At 32.4% G+C, this 24,121-nt stretch overlaps 3 protein-coding genes across 3 annotated transcripts; 1 reads left to right on the top strand and 2 right to left on the bottom strand.

The window, feature by feature from the left end:
• Positions 1 to 11,397: 11,397 nt before the first annotated feature.
• Positions 11,398 to 14,081, top strand: LOC103485230 (heavy metal-associated isoprenylated plant protein 7-like). Its single transcript, XM_008442759.3, has 5 exons — positions 11,398 to 11,632; positions 11,777 to 12,020; positions 12,115 to 12,311; positions 13,410 to 13,509; positions 13,612 to 14,081. Exons 1-5 carry the CDS (start codon positions 11,624 to 11,626, stop codon positions 13,962 to 13,964), a joined length of 903 nt encoding a protein of 300 aa, XP_008440981.1. The 5' UTR covers positions 11,398 to 11,623; the 3' UTR covers positions 13,965 to 14,081.
• Positions 14,082 to 14,520: 439 nt separating this feature from the next.
• Positions 14,521 to 18,550, bottom strand: LOC103485228 (SNF1-related protein kinase regulatory subunit beta-2). The gene is made up of 4 exons (XM_008442757.3): positions 17,419 to 18,550; positions 16,026 to 16,201; positions 15,778 to 15,940; positions 14,521 to 15,052 (listed from the first exon to the last, which is right to left on the bottom strand). Exons 1-4 carry the CDS (start codon positions 17,641 to 17,643, stop codon positions 14,726 to 14,728), a joined length of 891 nt encoding a protein of 296 aa, XP_008440979.2. The 5' UTR covers positions 17,644 to 18,550; the 3' UTR covers positions 14,521 to 14,725.
• Positions 18,551 to 18,856: 306 nt separating this feature from the next.
• Positions 18,857 to 22,665, bottom strand: LOC103485229 (nudix hydrolase 2-like). The gene is made up of 9 exons (XM_008442758.3): positions 22,365 to 22,665; positions 21,631 to 21,863; positions 21,402 to 21,467; positions 21,139 to 21,276; positions 20,148 to 20,225; positions 20,011 to 20,061; positions 19,876 to 19,910; positions 19,568 to 19,676; positions 18,857 to 19,308 (listed from the first exon to the last, which is right to left on the bottom strand). Exons 2-9 carry the CDS (start codon positions 21,787 to 21,789, stop codon positions 19,117 to 19,119), a joined length of 828 nt encoding a protein of 275 aa, XP_008440980.2. The 5' UTR covers positions 21,790 to 21,863; positions 22,365 to 22,665; the 3' UTR covers positions 18,857 to 19,116.
• Positions 22,666 to 24,121: the final 1,456 nt, after the last annotated feature.

Here is a 24,121-nt window from a genome sequence, read left to right as displayed (position 1 = left end):
ATGTTACAACCGAGAAGATCGTCGTCTCAAATATGTTGCAGCCAAAAAGATTTTTGTCTCAAGTATATTGTAGGCGAGAAAGTCGTCGTCTCATATATATTGCAGCCGAGGATGTCGTCGTCTCAAATATGTTGTTGTCGAGAAGGTCGTCCCTTCAAATATGTTGCAGCTGGGAGGATCTTCACCATCATCATCATCTTCAATGTGTTGCAACAGAGAGGATCATCATCTTCATCTTCAATGTGTTGTAGCGGAGGAAATCATCAACTTCATCTTCTCACAAATGTTGCAGCCGAGAAAATCATCATCTTCATCTTCTCACATATGTTGCAGCCGAGAGGATCATCATCTTCATCTTCTCACATATGTTGCAGCCGAGAGGATCATCATCTTCATCTTCTCATATATGTTGCAGCCGAGAGGATCATCATCATCATTTTCATCTTCTCACATATGTTGCAGTCGAGAGGATCATCATCTCATTTTCATCTTCTCACATATGTTGTAGCCGAGAGGATCTTCACCATCATTTTCATCTTCTCACATATGTTGCAGCCGAGAGGATCTTCATCAGCATGTTCATCTTCTCACATATGTTGCAGCTGAGAGGATCTTCATCATCATCTTCATCTCACAAATGTTGCAGCCGAGAGGATCTTCATCATCATCTTCATCTCACATATGTTGCAGCCGAGAGGATCTTCATCATCATCTTCATCTCACATATGTTGCAGCCGAGAGGATCTTCATCATCATCTTCATCTCACATATGTTGCAGCCGAGAGGATCTTCATCATCATCTTCATCTCACAAATGTTGCAGCCGAGAGGATCTTCATCATCATCTTCATCTCACATATGTTGCAGCCGAGAGGATCTTCATCATCATCTTCATCTCACATATGTTGCAGCCGAGAGGATCTTCATCATCATCTTCATCTCACATATGTTGCAGCCGAGAGGATCTTCATCATCATCTTCATCTCACATATGTTGCAGCCGAGAGGATCTTCATCATCATCTTCATCTTCTCACATATGTTGCAGCCGAGAGGATCTTCATCATCATCTTCATCTTCTCACATATGTTGCAGCCGAGAGGATCTTCATCATCATCTTCATCTTCTCACATATGTTGCAGCCGAGAGGATCTTCATCATCATCTTCATCTCACATATGTTGCAGCCGAGAGGATCTTCATCATCATCTTCATCTTCTCACATATGTTGCAGCGGAGAGGATCTTCATCATCATCTTCATCTCACATATGTTGCAGTCGAGAGGATCTTCATCATCATCTTCATCTCACATATGTTGCAGCCGAGAGGATCTTCATCATCATCTTCATCTCACATATGTTGCAGCCGAGAGGATCTTCATCATCATCTTCATCTCACATATGTTGCAGCCGAGAGGATCTTCATCATCATCTTCATCTCACAAATGTTGCAGCCGAGAGGATCTTCATCATCATCTTCATCTCACAAATGTTGCAGCCGAGAGGATCTTCATCATCATCTTCATCTCACAAATGTTGCAGCCGAGAGGATCTTCATCATCATCTTCATCTCACATATGTTGCAGCCGAGAGGATCTTCATCATCATCTTCATCTCACATATGTTGCAGCCGAGAGGATCTTCATCATCATCTTCATCTCACATATGTTGCAGCCGAGAGGATCTTCATCATCATCTTCATCTCACAAATGTTGCAGCCGAGAGGATCTTCATCATCATCTTCATCTCACATATGTTGCAGCCGAGAGGATCTTCATCATCATCTTCATCTCACATATGTTGCAGCCGAGAGGATCTTCATCATCATCTTCATCTCACAAATGTTGCAGCCGAGAGGATCTTCATCATCATCTTCATCTCACATATGTTGTAGCCGAGAGGATCTTCATCATCATCTTCATCTCACATATGTTGCCGAGAGGATCTTCATCATCATCTTCATCTTCAAAGCAGTGCAGCGAAACCATCATCATCTTCATCTTCAAGGCAGCGCAGCGAAATCATCATCAACTCCATCTTCAATGCGGCACACTCGATAAATCATCATCGTCTATAGAACAATCATCGTCGTCTCCATGCAGTGTAGTCGATAGAACAATCGTCGTCGTCTCCATGCGGTGTAGTCGATAGAACAATCGTCGTCGTCTCCATGCGGTGAAGTCGATAGAACAATCGTCGTCGTCTCCATGCGGTGAAGTCGATAGAACAATCGTCGTCGTCTCCATGCGGTGTAGTCGATAGAACAATCGTCGTCGTCTCCATGCGGTGTAGTCGATAGAACAATCGTCGTCGTCTCCATGCGGTGTAGTCGATAGAACAATCGTCGTCGTCTCCATGCGGATCCTCAAATTTGTTCAAGCGCATCATCTACACACTTCACTCGTATGGAAAAAGAATTTGTGGAAAAAAAAAAGGTTTAGCTTCACTCCTATGAAAAAGAAGGGTAAGTAAGTAAAAAAAAAATTGTTAAAAAACATTGGGGTAAAAAAAAAATTGCAAAAGAAAAAGTTTGGAAAAATGGGGACAAAATGGTTGAATTTTCTTTTTAACAAAATTGTAGAAAAAAAAAAAGAAAGAAAGAAAAAGATAATAAAAAAAGAAAAAAAATTGACAAAATTGGAAAAAAAAAAGAACAAGAAAAAGATAACAAAAAAAAAAAGGAAAGAAAAATGGAAAAAGATAAACGGTAATAAAAGAAAAGGAAAACGATAAAAAAAGAAAAAAAGAAAAAAAAAAAAAAAAAAAGAACTACATCTGCCGCATAAAAAAAAAGAAAAAAAAAAACAAGAAAGGAAAAAAAAAAGTTGTAAAAAGAAAGGAACTAAAAAAAAAACTTGAAAAAAAAATGTTAGAACAAAACGATTTAAAAAAAAAAAAAGAGAAAAGAAAACTTTTTCTAAAAAAAAAAAAAAAACAAAAAAAAAGTTAAAAAAAGAAAGGACAGGAAGAAAAAAAATGAAAATGAAATAAAAGTAAACAAAGAAAAACTAAACTAAACTAAAAGGAGTAAAAATGTAAAAAAAAAAAAAAAACATATATGTATATTGAAAAAAAAAAGATGAAAACGTGAAAAAAAATGAGGGGAAAAAGTAATTGAAACAAAAAAAGAAGTAAGAAAAAAAAACAAAAAATGAAAAAGAAAAAGAAAAAAAAAATATATATATATATATATATATAGAAAAGAAAAGAAAAGAAATAGAAGAAAAAAAAAGAAATAAGAAAAGAAAAAAAAAAAAAGAAAAGGAAAAGAAAAGAAATCTCTCCAAAATTAAAAAAAAAAAAGGGGGGGTTTTTTCTCTCTTCTCTGTCTCCTTTTTCTTCTTCATCTGTGCTCTTCCTTACCAATTGAATGAAAAAAAAAATCTGTTTTTTTTTCATCTATCACCTCTTCTTCCAAATCATGAAAAAAAAAAGAAGCACATCGGATTTTTTTTTCTCTCCCAAATAAAGAAAAAGAATTGGATGATCAAACACATATGCAATGAAAAAAAGTTAGAGAAGATGAATTGGTGTGAATTTTGTTTGCAAGCTTCTTCCCTATTTATAAAGGATGGAAGGTAGCAAATCAAATCTTTTCTCAACAAACTAAATAAAAATCTTCTTAACAAATAGTTAGATTAGGTGAGATTATAGGAGAGAATTCCTAACCTCCTCTATTCTTTTCCTTTATTAAATAAAAAAAAAAAAAAAAAAAAAAAAAAAAAAACCTCTATTGTTTTTTTTAAAGATTAATTAAGAAAAACAAATGACATTCTGTATTTTTTAAAAGCATTAAAAAAATTTCAAGTCTTATCCCTCCCATATCCTCTTCATAATTAAACCTTAAAAAAAAAAACCTCAAATCTTGGAGAAAAAAAATCCCCCGATTTTCTTTTCTCATCTATTAAAAAAAAATGTTTAAATTTTATCCCAAATCATAAATGGATTTGAAATGAAGTAAAAAAAAAAAATGGCAAACTTTCCAAATTTTATCCCAATTCGCTAAAAATTCAAATTAAGAGAATATGCAAAAAAAAAAAAAAAAAAAAAAAACTTTGACTTAAATTCATATTTTGATGAATTGGCAATATTCCAATTTTATAAATGTTAAGTCTCAATTCTTCCATTAAATTCATTGGTAAAAAAGAAAAAGTTCAATTTCATTCAAGTTTTGGCTATATTCCAAAATAAATAAATAAATTGTGAATTAAAATCAAAATTCACTACAAATTTGATATTGGGCTGTATCAAAACTTCATTTTTAATCAAACTTATGTCCAAACGCATAGTTTGATTAATTCGACATATTAACTGGAGCAAAAGTCAAGAACAAGATCACTTGTATTTTTTGTTTCAGCTTATCATTTTCGAGATTCATCCACCCATACACGTGTACAAATCTCGAAAAGGGGGCATTTGTTGAACAGGAAATTTTGACCAATTAAATCACGCCACGTCATCACAGCAAAATTGAGATAATTATAATTTGATTGGATTTAGGTAGTCAAGTTTTCTCATACTCAACCTAGTTCAAGGCCTTAAAAAAAATTGGGCCAAAGAAATAATGGACCCGAGCTTGCGCAAATAAGTGGGTCGAGTTCGAGCCCACCAAGCAAATGGATCCAAGCCCAAACCGATCGAGCAAATGGGTCCGAGCCTAAGCCTGTCAAGAAAACAGGTCCAAGCTCAAGCCCAACAAGCAGATGGGTCCAAGCCCAAACCCAACAAGCAGATGGGCCCAGGCCTAAGCCCGCCCAACAAGCAAATGGGCCCAAGCCCACCTAAAGCCCATCGAGATTCTCTATAAATAGAGACCTTCTCATTCATCTTGGGAGGACCTTGGATGGAAGAGAAGAATCGAAGCTCTGAAGAATTGAAGACAAAAACTTCTGAAGACTCTCAAGACGTGCAAGTTATCATCAACCTCAAAATCAACCTTCTGAAAGATCGAAGACTTGGAAGATCAAACTTTCCTTGAATTCCAGAAGATTGAAGCTCGAACTGACTTGTAGTTACAACTTCTTGAAGATCGAAGACCACGAAGTTTTAAATTTTACTTTTTGTATCCGAGAGAAAGAATCAAAGGAGTAAATATTAGAGATTGTATCCGCAATACATAAATCAATACAAAGTTCGATTCCACGAATTAAATTTCTCCTGAAAATCTCGTGTGAACACACTCTAAAATAGTTTAGATTTAACTTTTAAATTGTACTTAATAATTTAAAAAAAAAAAAAACATTTAGATTTGGCTAAACAATCAAATCTAAAAAAAATTAAAATTGTATAAATTTAGATATTCAATTTTAAATAATCTAACCATATAATAAATAATTTAAAAATAATCTTAGATTTGGATAGTCAAATTTAAATATATAAAAATAGTTTATATCCGTTACTAAATTGATCCCAAAATTTAAACAATCAAATCTAAACAACATTACGTGTGGGTACCGATTAATCACCTGACAATGTTCTGTAAATATTATGCACTCTGTTATATTTTTTAAAGAAACCCAATTTAAAAGTTATTTACAAATTTGTTATTTATAAAGAAGAAGAAAATGATATACGGAAAAATAAAAAATCAGCGCCACCGACACGGAACCATGTGCGTAAAAAAAATAAGACGATGCCGACTGCCGGGTCGCGACCGGCGGCTCGGGTGGTCAATTCTCGAACCTTCGAAAAGGCAAAGACCCTTAACCCAACACAACTTGTTTTCTTTGTCTATGGGCCCAACCATTTCCACGCCTCCTTACCCGTCATTAAACGTTCATTTCTAACTCATTTAATATTTTATTATATCTAATACCCCAATTTTGCTTAAAATTCATGCCATTATTTCTACATTTTATAAAATTATATTGCTTCATTTTCTTTTCAATTTTTGAAAATAGAAATAGCTTTTATATATATAAAAAAAAAAAAAATTAATGTTTTTTCTAAAGTAACACTATTATTATGATTTGTTTGGACTTAGTTTTAGTATAACAACTCATCATAAATACTTTTGATATGCGATACTAATTAGGTTTAATTAGCTCAATAAACACGTCTCTCTTATTTTATTAGCTAAGTTACCATTTTATTTTGAATCATAATTAATCTTTGATTTAATTAAAGTTACACCAAACCAATATAAGTCCAAAACCCCAATATAAACTTATAATGGCAGTGGGAAAGTTAGATTAAGGAAATAAAATAAAATAAAAATCATATTAAATTGTGACGTTCTATGACGACTACTAAGAACTGTCTCTCTTGTATTTTTGCGGAGGCACAAACGTCAATATGAAGTTATCAAATATTCCATACCACCTTCCTAAATTTTTTTTTTTTTAATTTAATCAAAATACAAACAATCTAAATACGTCAATCATATTCTATTTAATTATTTTAACCGTTTCTCAAGAAATCATTTTGTAAAGTTGGAAAAAGTACTATTTTAACCCTTCTTCTTCTTCTTCTTCTTCTTCTTCTTCTTCTTCTTCTTTTTTATGTTATATTTTTACTTCAATGATCCATCATATCACACATCTCTACCCTACTATAGTCTATAGGTAACGTGTCTTGAAATGAAACATAGGTACCGTTTTATTATTTTGTTTTGAATAAATTTTTGATATTTTAATTAAAAAAGGAGAGTTGGAAAAATGTTGGGCTGTGGTGGGCAGCGGGCAGCTGAAATTCGGGCTGGAAAATTGGGCTTTCTCACGTTGAAGGCTTTGTCATCAGTTACACACACACACCCTATGTGGTTGCCAAATGTCAATGTGTTACATATATTAAACACAAATTACTATCATTTATGTTTCTAAATTATAATTACTCCACAGTTTAATGCCATAATTAACTTTCGTTTATTCTACACTACAGTACCGGGGAAGGCACGAAATCAATTATTATTATTAAATTTCATAAGTAATATATATTAGTGTTACATTTCATATTTATATTTTATAAAGTTATGATATATTCTCCAATATATAAGGTAAATATCATCGTCTTATTGTATGTCTATATCTCATAAAAGCAAAGTATATGGTACTATTTGGTATATAGTTCAAATTTTCAGATAAGAAATGGATGCAAGATTTTATTTTAAATGTGGATGATGAGAAGGACAGGTCATTAAATGGAGAGAAAAGAAAACAACAATTAATGCAAACATAACAAAATTACTAAAATTTAAGATATTTGGAAATCAATAAAAAGGGGGAATTGTGGACAAAATTTGATGAAATTGTAATGTTTTTATGTTTATGTTAAAATAGAAATGGAATTGGGAGAGTGTGTGGAGGGATTGTAGATATGAGAAGAGTGGATTGAAAGAAAGGGCAGAGAAAAGGACGAAATAAGAGTGTTGGGTGTTGAGGTGTTTGTGCGTGCGTGTGCGTGTGTGTGTGTGTAGATGGGAATTTTGGAATATACGATGTCTTTGGTGTATGGGACTTTCCTACACTGTTGCTTGAGAAAAAGAAAAAGGCTGCCATTTCATTCCCCCCCCCCCCCCCCCCCCCCCCCCCCTCCCCTTCCCCTTTCCCACTTCCATCTCCATATCCCTTTTTTCTCTTTTATCTTTTTATCACTCCCTCTTTACCCCACACTTTACTCTCAAATACATAAACTTTTAAATCAAATGTATCCAACACATTTCTAGGGTTTTTAGAAATAATAAGTGTAGTATTAAAATAAAGGGATTTTTTTTTAAAAAAATATATATAACAAAGGACCAAAATATTTATGACAACGACCCACAATGGAAAATACAAAAAAAAATCCGGTCAACATTCGATTAATTGCATCTAATATATTTGTACACGATCTTGAACCACAATTGCAAAATCTAAACTATTTTTCTTAAACATTTTTTTTTACATTTGACTACCAAAATCGTTTAGATTTGAAAACAATTTTTTTTCTTTAATATTTGTGGTACATGATCGTTTAAATTTGACTACGATTAAACAATTTTTTTTTTCAAAATTCTTTGTTTTAGATTTGGGATCGTGTGTTTTGAACTCCAACAATTTATTCTTTCAAGATTTTTATATTAGATACAGGATCTTGAATCAAATAACACTTTGAAAAAAAACAATAGAAAATTTATAAGATTTATGATTGATTGAAAAAAAAATCATTATTTCAAAAAAAATATATTAAAAAAATGACAAAAGAAGAAAAGAAAGACGATGAAAAAAATCGCAAAAGAAGAAAAAATATAAATGAAAAGAAAAACAAGCCTGGAATATTTAAATAACCGTTTCATGGACTTTTTGATTTTATTACATGTACATAGATATTTTATCAGTTTGCTGTATTTATAAAAATTAACCTAAAATAAATTTACGAAATTTACCGACAAATCATCGCCAATGTGTACCATTAGTAATGATTAAAAATCAAATTGCGTAAATACTCCTCAAGTCATTTTTAAATATTAAAAAAAACCAAAACATTTATAAAATATCATATTTTATTAATAATATACCTTTTTTCACTAAGTATTTATATAATTTAAAATTTTACTATATTTATAATAGTTTATTATTTATAATAGTTTTCTACTGGTTTAGTCGCAATATATATATTAATTTGGTAGATTTCATTTTAATCACTAAATATTATTCTAAACTTTTATTTTGGTATTAAATCAACTTTATTGAAGAATTTATATTTGAAACATTTGTGATCCTTTTACAAAATGGGGAAAGATATTATTAAAGAAGAAGAGTTGGGAAGGGTTAGATGTGGAAACTGCCCTCAGGTAGGTTTGTTTGTTTGTTTGTTTGTAAGAGAAGAGAAGAGAAGAGAAGAGAAGGGTAAAAGAGAGAAAAATGAAAGGAAAGAAAAATGATTGGAAGGGGAAGGGGAAGGGAAAAAGTTGAGGAAGACACGTGGAGATGAGTGTGTAAGAGGGACCCACAGAAGTACCGAAGGCCCGGTTGAATGGGTTGGAGGCGGGCCGACCCAAATGGAAAAAAGTAAAGTATATGCAGTGGCTTTGGCATGGCTTGGCTTGGCTTGGCTTGGGCCTTGGAATCTTAATATGTTCCTGTGGTGGGTTCCATTTCATTTCTTATCATTATGCAATTTAATCTTCCCATCTACCAACCCTACCTCAATTTTACTTTATACTTTTTCAACTTTTCACTTCTCTTTTTCCTTTTTTCTTTTTTTCTTTTGCTTTTCGTTAAAAGAATTGTTTTAAACGACCAAACGATTCAAAATATAGTCAATTTTTAAATTTTATCTATGATAGATATTAATAAACAAAATTGCATAAAAAATCGTAATGAAAAAAAGAGTAATTTTGATGGAGGATTATATTTATGTTAGAAAGGGGGAATTTATCTCTCCAATTTGTAGACACACACTTGAAAACAAAAATAAGCACATCATGAAAATGAAATTCATCCACTAAACAAATTATTGAACCATAAAAAAAAAAAAAAAAAGGAAGAAAATGATCCCCAACACAAAAAGAGAAAAATGAATGGGTTGTAAAGTTGAAAGGAGAAATGGTTTTATCTTCTTTTTTTTTTTTTCCTCCTTTTTCTTGAGAAACTAAAAACATATATATATATATAATTAAGAAGAGAATAAAAAAAGGTTGTTTTTTAAATAGAAAAAAAAACTAGAATATTATAAAATATAACCAAAGTTATTCTACCGTCACCGATAAAAATGCATTTTTTTTCTTCGATTTTGTTCTATTTTGTAAATACTTAGTTATATTTAAAAAACTAAAAATGAAAAAACATAGTAAATTAAAAAAGTTTATCAACTTCTATATTTGATATGATCTAAAATTTTGTTTCATTTTATAAATATGTTGATTGATTTTGCTATATTAAAAAATGATGTTTTTTCTTTCAATAAAGTTTTTTTTAATAGTGTTTGTTGTTAGTTTAATGTTTTTTAGAGTCTCATCCTCCATAAATATTTGAAATATGTTCACATTTTTTTAGATAAAATGTAATTATTAAATTAACGCAGGGATAAAACTTAATCAAACTCCTATAACTAAAATGAAATTTAATATAAATTAATTCCTAAAAGTTCATTTACGCCAAAATAAATAATAATAATAATAATAATAATAATAATAATAGACTCTCAAAAAAATAATAATAAGAATTTATTAACGCATTGTTATTATTTCACTAAGTTTGTTACACTTTTTTTTATTCAATTATAAATCAATTCAACCTTTTTTCAATTGCTCTTTAAATGATCAACTTTAATCACCAAAACTTGAACAAATCTTAAAACTTTATTCTATATCTCGACTAGTGTTCAGCTATTCATTTTTTTCTTTAAAAATTGTCTTTATTAGCACAACATTTATAAATTATAATAATATAATATTACCATTGAATTTCAATAATTTTGATTTATGAAAATAGTATTTTATTTTATAACAAAAAGAAAAATATTATTTTCTCCAAAAACAACAAAAAGTATATAAACCTAACAAATTCCCAAAATCTGACTACAAATCCAACCAGCCAAACACATTTAAATCTAATAATAAATAAGCATAAGCATTAAACACCAAAGCAACTGAAAAAGATATTAAAAGATAAAACTTTACCCAAAATAAGCTGCTGAGAAAGCCACAAAAATTACCATTTCTTTTCTTTTTGCAAAATAATACCAAAGAGACAGACAGACAAACAAACAAATAAATCTTTAAAAGGACATAACAACTAAAGGTGGCAAAATGAACACATAGTTTATAATCTTTCAAGGACATGACAATACTCACATCTTGTTCAACCCATTAAATTGTTCTAAATATGTAGTTTTAATGGACCAATTTTAGTCCTAAAAGAATTAATTTAGAGTTGTAAAAAAAATTAATTCATATTACTCGACATATAATTCTTTTATAATTTTTTTTCTATTACAACCATCAAAAAGTTGGGATTGAATTTTCATATCAATTACGGTTGAACTAAGCTCAAGTTTGATTATAATTTTTTTTTCTATGTATATATAATTATAATTTTTTATGAATGACAACCGAAATATCCACGTCAAGAAATGATTTTTTTTACATTTTAAGATTGAAAGGAATTTCTTGCCAAGTGCAAATTAATAAAATTATTTGATCAAATCTGTATGTATATTATAAGAATAGATTGTTAGAATTAAGTTGTAATAAATCCTAAAGAATAGGAGAAGGAAATTGTTAAAGACCAAAGCGTAAGTAGTGAATGATTATACATAACATTGTTACTTGTACGAAAGATCAGGAATCAAAAGTGACTTTTAACCCATAAAAGAAAAAGAAAGTTTGGATATAATTAGGAAGAAAGTGAAGGGCAAAATAGTAAAGTTGAGTGAGGTACAAAGGAACATATGGGTAGGCTGCATTAAATTCCTCCACATCACTCACCTTTCAAAAACCCCTTCTCTTCTCTTCTCTTCTCTTCTTCTCCCACACCCATAAATAAATCCACACACTCTCACACACCAAAAAATTCAAACAAAACCATACCCCAAACAGACAAGGAAAAAAAAAAAGAAAAGAAAGTTGTGTTGAAAGCCCAACAAAGCCACATTGCTTCAAATTGCCACTTCAAAACCCATTAGTCTTTCTCTCAGAACACTCATCCATGGGTGAAGTAAGCAAAATTCTCCCTTTTTTTATTTTTCCTTTACTCTAATTCTCCTCATTAATATATTCACTTCTTAATTTCACACTTCCCCACTTCCTTTTCCACTCAAACATTCTAAAAAATTTCTTGTTTTTTGGATACCTTTTTCAGGAAATCAAGAAAAATGACGATGGTGAAGATCAAAAGAAGGAAGACACCAAACAACAGGAGAAAAAGGAACCAACTGAATCAGCAGTAACACCACCACCACCAACAACAACGACAGAAGATGAACAAAAGAAACAAGACAATAAGAAAAATGAAGAAGAACCACCCCAAGATATTGTTCTCAAAGTTGATATGCATTGTGAAGCTTGTGCCAGAAAAGTCGCCCGAGCCTTGAAAGGCTTTCAAGGTCTGACAGTTTTACACCGTTTTGAAAAACGTTATTGACTTTGAGTTTTTAAGAGTTCTTTAATTAATTTTTTCCCTCTTAATGTTGTTTAAAGGAGTGGAGAATGTGACTACTGATAGCAGAGCAGGGAAGGTTGTGGTGAAAGGGAAAGGAGCTGACCCTTCAAAAGTTTGTGAGAGATTACAGAAGAAAAGTGGGAGAAAAGTTGAGCTAATTTCACCGTTGCCTAAACCGCCTGAAGAACAACCTAAAGAAGAAGATAAACAGCCAAAGGAAGAGAAAAAGGAAGAGGTAAGTAAAGTTATCAATTTTATGCAAAGGAAAAGGAAAATACTATTCAACTGTTCAAGCAACATCCCTTTTTAAGTTTTTAACTTTCACTTTACCCTATATATCATCCATGCATTTATGCAAATACTACTCACTTTTTCAAACTTTCAAAAAGGAAAAGAGAGAAAAAATGAACAAAAAGGGTGGCTAAGGTTGAAAGTTGGGTTCTTATGTATACTGTAATGTTTTTAATGAACAAAACTTTATTAAGGGTATAAGGTTTTTCTTTTTTTCTTGAGGTTGATCAATTTAAGCATCTTGAATTCAAATTCCTTCTATAGCAAAGATAAGTCTTGAAAGCCAATTCCACCAAACCTTTTTTCTTTTTTTCCTTCTGTGGGTTTCATAATTGGGTCTTTTTGTTGTTGTGTTGTCAGAGAATTTAATTCAAGATTGAATTTTATAAGAAAATGAGGTAGAAATTCAAAGAAGGACATGAAGAGAAAGAAAGACAGTGGAGGAGTTGGGTGAAACTGACATGAAAACAACAAAACAAAAAAAACCAAAAGAAAAGGTCTGGAAATGGAGACCCCACTCCCACCTCACCTCACCTCACTTCACTCTCAGCCCGCACTCTGGTTTTCATTCAGTCTCTCTTCTCTTTGGTTCCACAACAGAAAATGCACATTACACAAGAATAGAGCTGGATTTGATATTGCTGTAGCTCTCATTTATGGCTTACAAAACCCTTTAGTTTTGACCCCACACCCTCTTCCCTTAATTGCCTTCTACTCACGGGTCCTTCTTAAGTTTCTTTCATTTTTGTTTCTTCCCTTTACTTATTTTCAAACAAACTTACATACCAAACATTACCATCAATTTATGGCCAAAACCCCATTTGCGGGGACCAACTCGTTTAAAACGGGGTTCACAACAAAGACGTAAGACAAAAAGGTTGTTTGAATTGACTTTCTTAAGTTTAAAACAAGTTCTTTTAACTACTAAGAAAATCAATCCAAACAAGCCTTTAATTTGAATATGTTCCTCATCCTAACCCATCTTGTAAATTGTTTATATCGGTTAAAATTGTTCAATAAAAAGTTCAAATTTTTTTTGCAGGTTCCTCCACCTCCAGCAGTGGTAACAGTGGTACTGAATGTTCAGATGCATTGTGAGGCTTGTGCTCAAGTTTTGAGGAAGAGAATAAGGAAGTTCAAAGGTAGAATTATACATTTAATAAATAAAAAAGAAAGGGAAATGTTCGATGATAGTGAGAAGAACATGTAAGAATAATGGAGGTTGTATTTGTGTTTGGTTGCAGGTGTAGAGTCGGTGGAAACAGAACTGGCCAACAATCAGGTCATTGTAAAAGGTGTTATGGATCCGGCGAGGTTAGTCGATCATGTATCGAAGAGAAGCAGAAGGCCAGCTTCCATCGTAGTGAAGGAGGAAGAAAAGAAGGAAGAGGAGAAGAAGGAAGAGGAAAAACCAGCAGGTGAAGAGAAAGCAGAGGAGAAAAAAGAAACTCAGGAAGAAGAAAAGGAAGAAGATGATAAGAAGTTCGATATAAAAAGGCTCGAGTATTGGCCATCAACCAAATATTACACTGAGTATGCCTATGTCCCAGAAAGACTTTTCAGTGATGAGAATCCGAATGCTTGTTCAATAATGTAGACTGCAATTCCATTTTGTAGTTTGGCTCAAATTTGCCTTCGTTTTGAATCTTCTGAGATAATTTGTAATTGTGTTAATGCATGCAAGGTTAATGGTTAATATTAACCTCTCCAATGACTTCTTCTGCTTCATTCACTCTACTAGAACAACACTTCGACAAGCATTCACATCTGGATAAAACTCGATTCATTAATTTCTTTGGTTACCTTTAATTCATTTTGATCTCGATACTTTTTTATCTATTTTGATCTCTATATCAAATACTGGGACTGTGGTTCATTTTGTCCATGTTCTTACAAAATATTTCGATTCTTATCTTATACTTCGAACATGGATCCTTTTAACCTTTGAACATTAAATGGCAAGAATAAAAATAAAGGGACCAAAATAATCATTTCTTTTTAATTACAAGAACCAAAATGGTCACTTAGTTTTAAAGTATAAGAACAAAAACTACATAATTCAAGGTATATCTAAACCTTGGAAATAAATTGCTGTCTTAGGAAAAAGATGAAAAAGTGAGTAAGATCATCCTGCTGCTCTGAAGGGGGAAAAGTATGGTAAATGGTTAGAATGCATGTCATATCAAAAAAGAGCTGGCATTATGTAAGGTACAATCTTGAAACGATCCATTCAGACTTCCTGGTTGATTCAGAAGTGTTAAAATGAAATGGCAATTGGCATCAACACCATATGAGGCTACAGTAAGGAAAAATGGCTTTGAATTTTGAATTTCATTACACAGGATGCCTATTCTAACGTTATCTCTGCAAGGATTTATAGAGCACGACAGTTACATACTTCGTAAGGAACCGGTGAGTCGTCCCGAGTGCGACCACAGAAGGGCCACCCCTTTCCTTCTGCATGTAGAGATGATTCAGCACTACATGTTGAGGTCTTGATAAAGGAGGTAAAATCTCATTGTATGGGCAAGGCATGTCAAGCAGTGTGGTTTTCAAGTGTGGAGGAGCCAATGGTGGCTCCTTTGAATAATCATCAGCTACAAGCTGCAAACTGTTGTAACTTGACTCTGGGGACTGAGGAGGTTCAAAGCTGGATATGCTTTCGATGTCTTCTGGGACATAGTCCTGCAAAAATGCATCAATGCAAAAATAACTTCTATAAGCTTTTTATTCCAAATACTGCACCAGAATGATCGGTCTCTATACATCCACTTTGGTGTATGGTTTAACAAAATTCTCATTCTAATTTCAATTAAAGCCAACCAAATGCCTCAATTCATAACAATCAGATAAAATGATTATTCGAATAAAACATCAAAGATTAGAAAGACATCAAATGTTTCATCAAAATGTCTGATAAAGCGTCAATTGAAGGTTTGACACAACAAAAATACTGAAAGTATATGCAGACATGGAAAAATACGAAATTTTGGCAATCTAATTTTACATCAGTTGATTATACAACTTCTTAACTAAAATGTCATCCATGTAAAAACATGCTTAGATATATATATATTTTTTTCCTATCACAAATTTACGAAGTGCTGAGTTCTTTTGAAACCAAATAGTTTGGTTTCTTAAAAACAATAGCATCATAACCAATCTAGTCAAATGAGAGGGAGTTGATTAGCAATCCTGATTTCCAGATCAGAAAGCTCCATACTCGGTAATTGCAAAAAAAAAAAAAAAAAAAAAAAAAAAAAGAATCAAAATGATCAACTTCGATATATCTCATGAAACTAAGTTTCATTGAAAATATTCCATTTAGGCACCAACTGTAAAATCAGTGATCGTAATAGGTTTTCCTACTTCCATTCATAAGCTGTGGTCGGTAAGAAAGAGATCTTTACCTGCAAGTCCAAAATATTGTAAGCATTGCCTGCATCATCTTGGGCCCAAGGCAAGTCGGGAGCATATCTCCATTGTCCATCAGCAATAAACCTATACTGGTAAACACCAGAAGGCAATACCTTCATAATGGCGAAGTCCTTCCCAGATCTCTGCAAGGGTATTCTGATCAGGAAGAAGACATTGAGTATCAGATGGCAGTCAGTCGAGTAAGAAACAAACTACGAATTGAGGGAACAGAGCAACATACTTCATTTTCCAGTTGTCCCAAGATCCCTCAACAGCTACTTCCTTGCCTCCATGGCTCCAAGTAATCATCGTTGGGATTCCTTGGTCACTGCCAACTTCATCAAACCAACTGTTATGCATCCAAGATTGGCTTGAGCTATGCACCTCATCAGGTCTTGGCAATGGAATGACTGGTACCTGTAAGACAGATAGAACTCGAGATTATGGCTTGAAAGAAGGAATGTGCAGACACTGAAAAAAAAAAAAAAAAAAAAAACCAGCTGAGATCACAGAATAATTTACACCACATCATACAGTAATACTTTTGATGAAAACTAAAAGAGGAACATTGTGGTTATAGCTCAACACCATATCTTAATGTTTTCCAGAGTCCAAAATGGGTAACCTTTCTAGACATTCAAGGTGAATTGGCAAGTTAGTTGAGTTAAAAGAAAAATAAATTGGGTTAAATTATACAAAATATCCCTACACTTAGATGTAAGTTATAATTATACCCTTAGACTTTGAAATTTTCATTTTAACTATTTGAACTTTGAAATCCTTAAAAAAAAAAAACTTTAGGGATGTTTTATACTAATGTTTGGATGGAAATTTGCTACACAGTTGATATGTGAAATTGAAATGCACGCAAAATATCATTCACAATATCATTCACGCCAACATCTTTTGAGTTGAAACGGTTGGTCATGACAACTTTAATCTTCTATATGATTGAAATTGATATGTAAATGATGCTATGCACGCTTTCCAATTTTTAAAATTAGTTTGCGTGTCAATTTATGCCGTTCCTTTTAACAAAAGAAGAAAAGAAAAAAATCTATCCAAAGGGTACTTTTTGAAATAATTCTGCGAAACCGAAGCTTTTCAAAGTAAAGAGGTATGATCGAAACCTACAACAAAGTTCGATCCTATTTTGTATAATATAACCAACAATTTTCTATCATTTTTAATCCCAGTCAGTCACCTCCTCCATCCAAGGTTGAGAGGACGACAGGCGTTTTTTTCACTTCCATACAAGCACAAGTAGACAAATTCCATCTTCATGGTAAAATGGATCCCTAAATGAAGATGCATTCTGTAAAAAGATTCCAGAAAGCTTATATAACACAATACTGCAATGGGAAAACTAGAGATAGAGGCAGTCGATCGAATCTACACAGAGAATTATAGTGCAAGAATAGCCATGTAGATTCACCAAAATCGTCCATCTATTCGTGTTGGACTTATATCAAACATATACTGTGCAGGTAAAGTAAGGACACAAAAAGGCCAAGATTCCTAGCAGACGCTTATCGAAAAAGGAAACAAAAGGCATTTCCAATTACATACAACACCAAACATTCCCACCCCATATCAATTTTCATCGAAAGGCAAAGTTCAGAGAACTAACTCACTTGGGGAGTAAACATCAATGGAGATGGAATAGCACGAGGGCTCTGAGGAGGAGAATGACCCATCAACTCTGCAGGTGGATCGCCGGCATGATAGCCAAGATGGGCATCGGGCGGCGCAGCCAATCCATCCGGCAAACTACTCCGACGGCCACCGACTTCTTCATCTTCTTCTTCAGCCCCAGATGGGTTACCATCCTCATCTTCTCTCCCGTTCACATTCCCCATTAATACGAACAAGAATAGATGGAAAGAAAATAAAAATGTATATATAAAAAAAAACCCAACTCGTGGAATCCTTTGTGAGGGGCAAAAAAGAAAGGAAAAAAACGATTCTCCACGGCAAAAAAGAAAAATCAATTGACAAGGGACCACATCATAGAGAAACCCTCATAAGTGTAAGCTTCATAGTTCATCCTGCAAGGAAATCAAAAGGGGGATATAAAATTGAAAACCCAAATAAAGAGAAACAGCAAACAGAGTGATGAAGAAGAAGAAGAAGAAGAAGAAGAAGAAGAAGAAGAAGAAAGGGGTAAAGATTAAAAGTTATTTAAGTCCGATGAGTTAGGAAGTTGTAATGGTGGCCAAAAGATGATGGGGTTTTAAGGATAACAAGAATCATCGTCACGTCATGGTTGACAAAGTCCTGCTACGGATCCACACCCATCGTTTCCATCCATTTATTTTTGCTAATTTACAGCTTCTTCTCTTTGATGCTTTCTTTCTTTTTCGTTTTCCCCAATCGTGGATGCCTCGTTCTAACCTCCTTATGGGCTACAATTACCATTACACTAATAATTCATTCATTCCTACTTTCTTTCATTTTACTCATCATAAAAATCACATCTTTCCACAATTGAGCCAAACTGTTTTTGCAGTGAAAATGACAACTTTGTTTCTATTCCATACAAAACCTTATTATTTTTCCCTTTGCCTTTTCTTTTTCACTCCCATACCATACTACCTTCCTTTTCTTTTTTCTTGGTTTATGGGAATTTACCCTCTGTTTCCCATTTGGAATCTTCAAAGTTCTATTACATTATTATTATAGTTTGAAATATGTAAGGTTGAGACTTTCTTTTTATGAAAAAGAAAAATGTTTCTTTTCTACGGAGAAAATCGAACCTTAAACTTTAATACAATTACATGTTTCATTAAGCATAATTACCTAAATGTGAAAGGTTGAGACTTTTTTTCTTTTGAAAAAAAATGTTTCTTTTTTCCTAAGAGAATCTAACTTAAAATTTAGTACAATCTTACGTCGAGCATGCTCACATCCTCTTAATTATAGAGTGTTATAATAATAAATTCTACGGAAATTCAATATGTGAAATCAATTGGTATTTCAAATTAGTCTATTCAAAGTGATACCATAATTTATTTGAAATTACTTAAAATTCGCGTAGAAAAAGTGAGGGACAAAATAGAATGAAGGAGAATGTTGAATGAAACTGATTCTATTTCTAACCATATGGAGGTGAGACATTACAACCATCAGATTCAAAATTTTTGCCCTCTTATTCCCATCAACAGTCCATAGGGGAGCACAAAACTTTCCTGTTTTAAATATTAGAAGCAAGGGTATGGTCCAATGGTCTAAAAAATGAAGCAAAGAAACAAGATTCAATCTACATGGCAAATAATGTATACATGATGAGCGGTCAAGAAGAATAGAATCTATTAAGGACAGATGACGAGGCCTCACCGCATGTTCAGGTCGTTTTTGTTTAGGTACAAAAGGTTTTTTTTACTTGAAAACGCTTCGGAAGTGAGCACAGGAAAAAATCCAGAATATTGCTTCTGGATCTTTGTGATAAAAATGTTGTTGATACACTTCCATACTTCGTGTTTCTGGATCAACGGTTGAGCGGTGTAGTCCTCGAGTTTCATCCACTGCAATGACAATGGTTACAACAATTACACAAGTGTAAATTGGCAGTTATTGTCTTACATTGGAAGTCTTTTGGATCAGATGGAATTAATCAGCATTGCAATTGAACTAACCAAAGTTCTCCTGGAAAGTTGGTTATTTCATTTTCACCACAAATATTCAAAACATTCAAACGGGTCTGAAAGTTTATGTTACATGACATGTCGATGTAAAGTTTTTCATTTTTATGTTGTTGGCATTGCCTAGTAAACCCAGACGCACCTGCGCATCCTCTATCTCCAGTTCTTGCTTGCTTATTTCAAAGGTCAATGGTTTCAACATGCAAATGAAAAACAAATCTGATTTCCCAAAGAATGTTTGGTGAGTTTGTCTGCAAAAATTTGAATGGGATATAAAAATAAAAAAGAGCAACAAACTTTAGGAGAAAGAAGAAAAGAATTGAACCTCTTCTGTCTTTGAAGATATTAAACATGCAATCTTAAGAAGTTAGTTGAAGAATTTATGGCTTTATATGACATCCAAAGTCTACGGACCATTTAAAATATGATTGATTAAGTGTAAGTTCACACCTGAATGCTAAAACTTCAATGAATTCTGTGTCGACCTGCAGAAGCATAAATCTGGAAACTTTAAAATAATTTCTTATTGGAACGAACATGATAAACAACTGATGACCAGATAATCAGGTAACTTAATTAACTTACACCAGTCTCTTCTTTGACTTCTCTCACTGCAGCTTTGCATATATCTTCCCCCTTGATATTATCCAGCGAAGTGATTACAAGAATTTAAATATATTTATATGCAGATATGGAATCAGATTATATCAGAAACTATTTACCTCATCAACAACTCCTGTGGGAAATTTCCATACACCAGTCCCTCGGAATATTCCACTCTTTTCCTGAACCACGAGTACCTAAAACAAACTTTTTCACCAAATTACACCACAGATTTGGATGAGGAACGTTTGTTCAAATGCTTTCATAATGCATTTGAACAAAAGGCAAAAATTTTAGATGCTAAAAATAGACGAAAACAAAAGCTAATACATTACTTTTTAAAACAAGTACCACCAGATTTATGATGCATAATATTAAATAAGAAAAATTGATCTCCCTGTCATACATGTTAAAGACTGGCCAGTTTAAAGAATTACAACTTAAATTCCATAAAGCTATCATGTCATGAGCATTTGACGAATAGTGATATTAGCCAATATTAATAAGCCATATCCACATTAACTAACTGTCATAGAAAATACTTCTTGCTGCTTTGGCTACCTGTAAAACGACTATGTTTCCTCTCGCTAAAATATTGAATAATCTTTAGTTAGCCAGATAGAGAGAGATTCATTTTAGCAATAATTGACAAAGGTCAATAATTAAACCACAAGATAAGTTCAACCTACATGCACTCTAATCATTATATTTTTCATAAAACGTTCTTCAATTTCCTTAATCCTAAATCCTCCACAAATTGCTAGTATATTACTTATCCTGATTGTTTCAGCTTTACCCTGCAATTAGACAAATAAATCAACATAATTATTAGTGAAGTGGAAGCCATTTGTTTAAAAAATGATTAAGGAGCTCATTCGACCTTGAAAAGCAATTCTATTACAGGCTTGCAGAAATAGATGAATACTTGCTTTAAAAAACACACAGTTTTCATCTCTTTTAAACGTCGTTGCAAATTCTTTCTCAATTCTAGTTTCTTGTTGCAAACATAATTACTGCTCACCTATTTATGTGAAGCATACATAAAGAGATATTCATGAACTAAGCTTCTTTTCTTGGTACACTGCAGTAAAAAAGGGCATGGAAATGTACCTCTTTGTTTTCGTTCAAGACAAAGGCACCAATGCCAACTTGATGAGTAGCATTTACAGGAAGAGTATGAGCACCTTCAGGTATCCAGTACACTAGCATCAAATACTTCGGCTCGGCGTGGTGATACCAGAATCCTTCCTAAACGGAAAACAATATCCGGTCAAAGAACTATAGAGAATAAAAACAATTACTTGCAGCATTGGAAAGTACAAGTTCCAAAATCTACTGTTAAAATGATCTAAAAAACTATATTGGAATATCACCTTGACAATAGCTTCAACAAGATTAGCAAGCTCAATGGGCAGTTTAAGCCAAACGCCTTTCTTTCCCTGCAAAAGGTTTGCGCATCATGAATATAAAAAGGAGAAGTATGAATGACTTAATTGCCAAAAGAAATGACAGATGTATCAAGACCCTTCAGATGTAAACAAAAGAGGCAAAAAAAAAAAAAAAAAGGTTCAGTATTGAACTCGTCAATATAAGAATGACCACCTGTTGTTTCCAATGTGCAATTGAAGCTCTAAGGATAGGTACAAAGACCTCAGAGTTCATAGGTTTATCCAATTCCACAATAACGCCTCCATGATCGTCCTCGTTTGCATCAAGTAGTTCAACACGTTGAACATAATTAGCAGTTGGGGCTTGCTCCATGAAGAATGTTGACTAATTAGCAGAAACTGAAAAGGATTTACTGCAAAACGAAGCTGAATTTCCGACCCCAATGCCTAATAACACAAGAACCAATTAGTTTCATACTAAAATCTCCAATTACGGAAATACTTCAGCGGATTCTCATATACTGTTAGCTCATAACAGAGTGTAAAACAGAAGCTGGTCGAGTATCATATCTCAAGTTAACTGACCTCCATCCAAAACTAAAACTCCGGGATGGGTATTCCCAAAACAAACAAAACAAAAGTTGTATTTGGCTGAAAAAGCGAAATTGAACTAAAAAAATTAGCCAAAAACCCATTTCATCGTTCGAGTGAGGTAAGATAAACGCAACACATTAAGAATCAAAGTAGCAAAACCCCACTTCTACATAACAAAAAGAAGAAAAAAAAAATCAAAATAGCATTAATATTCCCAATCAACCCCCTAACAAGTTCACAATAAAGAAACAAATATTAAGTAAAGTCCAGATTCAAAAACTAGATAAACCCAAGAAACATTACTTAACTATATTGAATTTTCAGGGGAAGGGACAGAAATGTGAAAATCAGAACCTGGGCAATGAAGAACAGAGCTGGGTGTGAAGCGAGCAGTGAAAGAGAAAGAGAGGAAATGAAATCCCCAGAAAGCAGGAAGAACACAAAAGAGATCTGATCATTAAGCCTCAACAGTCGTCAACGGCGTGGTTTATATTACCCACTTCACCCTTTTGCATTTCTTCGATTCAATTCCTTGTTCATGTTCTGCTTGATTTTCTGGGAGTTTTGTTGTGAATGCTTCTTTCTAATTCACTTTTTATTCCCATTAAAAAGTTTAAAATAGAAGTTGGTTTGGAGTCGTCGAATCGATTCCATTTGATTAGATTAAGAAAAATTAATAAAAATTGACTGCGTTTACTTTGACTGCAATCCCCCAAGAAATCTAGAGGTTGCCGAATGCCCACGTCCGTTCATACTCATACCACACCCACAAGCTAAGAAATTTCTATAGTTCGTTATTTCAATATTTTATTTCCTTTTCCTTGAATAAGATTGACATTTAAACTTTAAAATAACTTTTCTTTACGAATTTTGACATTTGGTCACGTCCACTTCTGCGGAGAAAAGGAAAATTTTTCTACCAACCAAATCGTGAATTTAAGGATAAAAATATTCGTGGATATCTATGTATTTATAAATTATAAGATTCAATGGTGCTTTTAAATATTAATGATCAATGAACATCTCTGGACTTCAACTTATAAAATACAAAAAGATGTCGTTTATGTAGTCTAATGTGAATAGAAATATTGCTAATAGTATTCATACGAAAACAATTTAATTATTAATTTAAACAAATTTAATCAATATTGCAACTTATATAAATATTATTCAATATGATATGTTAAAGATTTATTTATAAAATTAAGATTTAACATAAGTGATATTTTAATCTAGTAAGGTCTTATGTTTATTTGACTATTGTTTATTTCTTGGTTTTCTATTTACCAACAGATTCACAAAAACATCAAAAATAAACAACAAAATGATACACGTATAGATCGTAACCTCTCTATATACGGGTATATGTGCTTATCAGTTTGATGTTTAAGTTGAGTGTATTTTACCTTCTCAATGTGTTTGTTCACTCTTCTTTTTCTATGTATATATGTTCGTTGATATTTGCACAACATCAACATTTTTATATATGTTGTAAAAGATTCACAAAGCATACAAAATAAACAATAAAATTGTTACTAACATATATCTCTAAATCAATAGGGTTCAACTTAAATATTTCTTTTGAGTATTTTTATATACTTTTCTATAAATATAACAATTAAATTTAAAATATTGGTGCATATGACAAACACTTTTAAATAAGGTATAAATATAGCAAAATTTGTTAAAGTTTATTAAAGATAGAAATTTATCATTGATAGACAATGTTGTAAATATCGGTCTAGCACTAATATACCATAAAAGTTTTTAATCACCTACTGTAAATTAAAAATGGATTTTTTAAAAAAAAATATAACAAATTGGTAAAATATTTACATTGTATAAAACAATTTCAAATTGTGTTGACCATGTTAAATAATCATATTGACTAAGTAAGTTATCGTTTATATCATATCAAAGTGATATTTAATAATTTTGATATCCTCAAACAGGAGCTAAAAGAAATAAAGAGAAGATGAAATAATAAATAAAGAAAATTAACATGAATGAAAATAAAAAAAAAATTAGAAGAGAAGCTGAATAAATCTGAAATAAAAGATGAATAAGAATGAACAAAGAAAAGTGACGAATCGTCTACAATATCATCGACG

The sequence above is a fragment of the Cucumis melo genome, chromosome 8 (assembly GCF_025177605.1).
Source record: "Cucumis melo cultivar AY chromosome 8, USDA_Cmelo_AY_1.0, whole genome shotgun sequence".
Lineage (NCBI taxonomy): Eukaryota > Viridiplantae > Streptophyta > Magnoliopsida > Cucurbitales > Cucurbitaceae > Cucumis > Cucumis melo.
The sequence above is the reverse complement of the archived record's forward strand: the minus strand, read 5'-3'. Positions and strand labels throughout refer to the sequence as shown.

What these genes read in the sequence shown, in the direction of transcription:
- LOC103485230 (XM_008442759.3), top strand. An exon ending in AGCCTTGAAAGGCTTTCAAG is followed by an intron (nt 12,021 to 12,114) that starts GTCTGACAGTTT and finishes TGTTGTTTAAAG; the next exon opens with GAGTGGAGAATGTGACTACT. An exon ending in GAGAATAAGGAAGTTCAAAG is followed by an intron (nt 13,510 to 13,611) that starts GTAGAATTATAC and finishes GTTTGGTTGCAG; the next exon opens with GTGTAGAGTCGGTGGAAACA.
- LOC103485228 (XM_008442757.3), bottom strand. Translation starts at nt 17,643, where the DNA reads ATGGGGAATGTGAACGGGAGAGAAGATGAGGATGGTAACCCATCTGGG. An exon ending in CATTGATGTTTACTCCCCAA is followed by an intron (nt 16,202 to 17,418) that starts GTGAGTTAGTTC and finishes TCTGTCTTACAG; the next exon opens with GTACCAGTCATTCCATTGCC. An exon ending in ACAATATTTTGGACTTGCAG is followed by an intron (nt 15,053 to 15,777) that starts GTAAAGATCTCT and finishes GCATTTTTGCAG; the next exon opens with GACTATGTCCCAGAAGACAT.
- LOC103485229 (XM_008442758.3), bottom strand. Translation starts at nt 21,789, where the DNA reads ATGGAGCAAGCCCCAACTGCTAATTATGTTCAACGTGTTGAACTACTT. An exon ending in TTGTTGAAGCTATTGTCAAG is followed by an intron (nt 21,277 to 21,401) that starts GTGATATTCCAA and finishes TTTTCCGTTTAG; the next exon opens with GAAGGATTCTGGTATCACCA. An exon ending in ATTGAAGTTTTAGCATTCAG is followed by an intron (nt 19,677 to 19,875) that starts GTGTGAACTTAC and finishes AAATTTTTGCAG; the next exon opens with ACAAACTCACCAAACATTCT.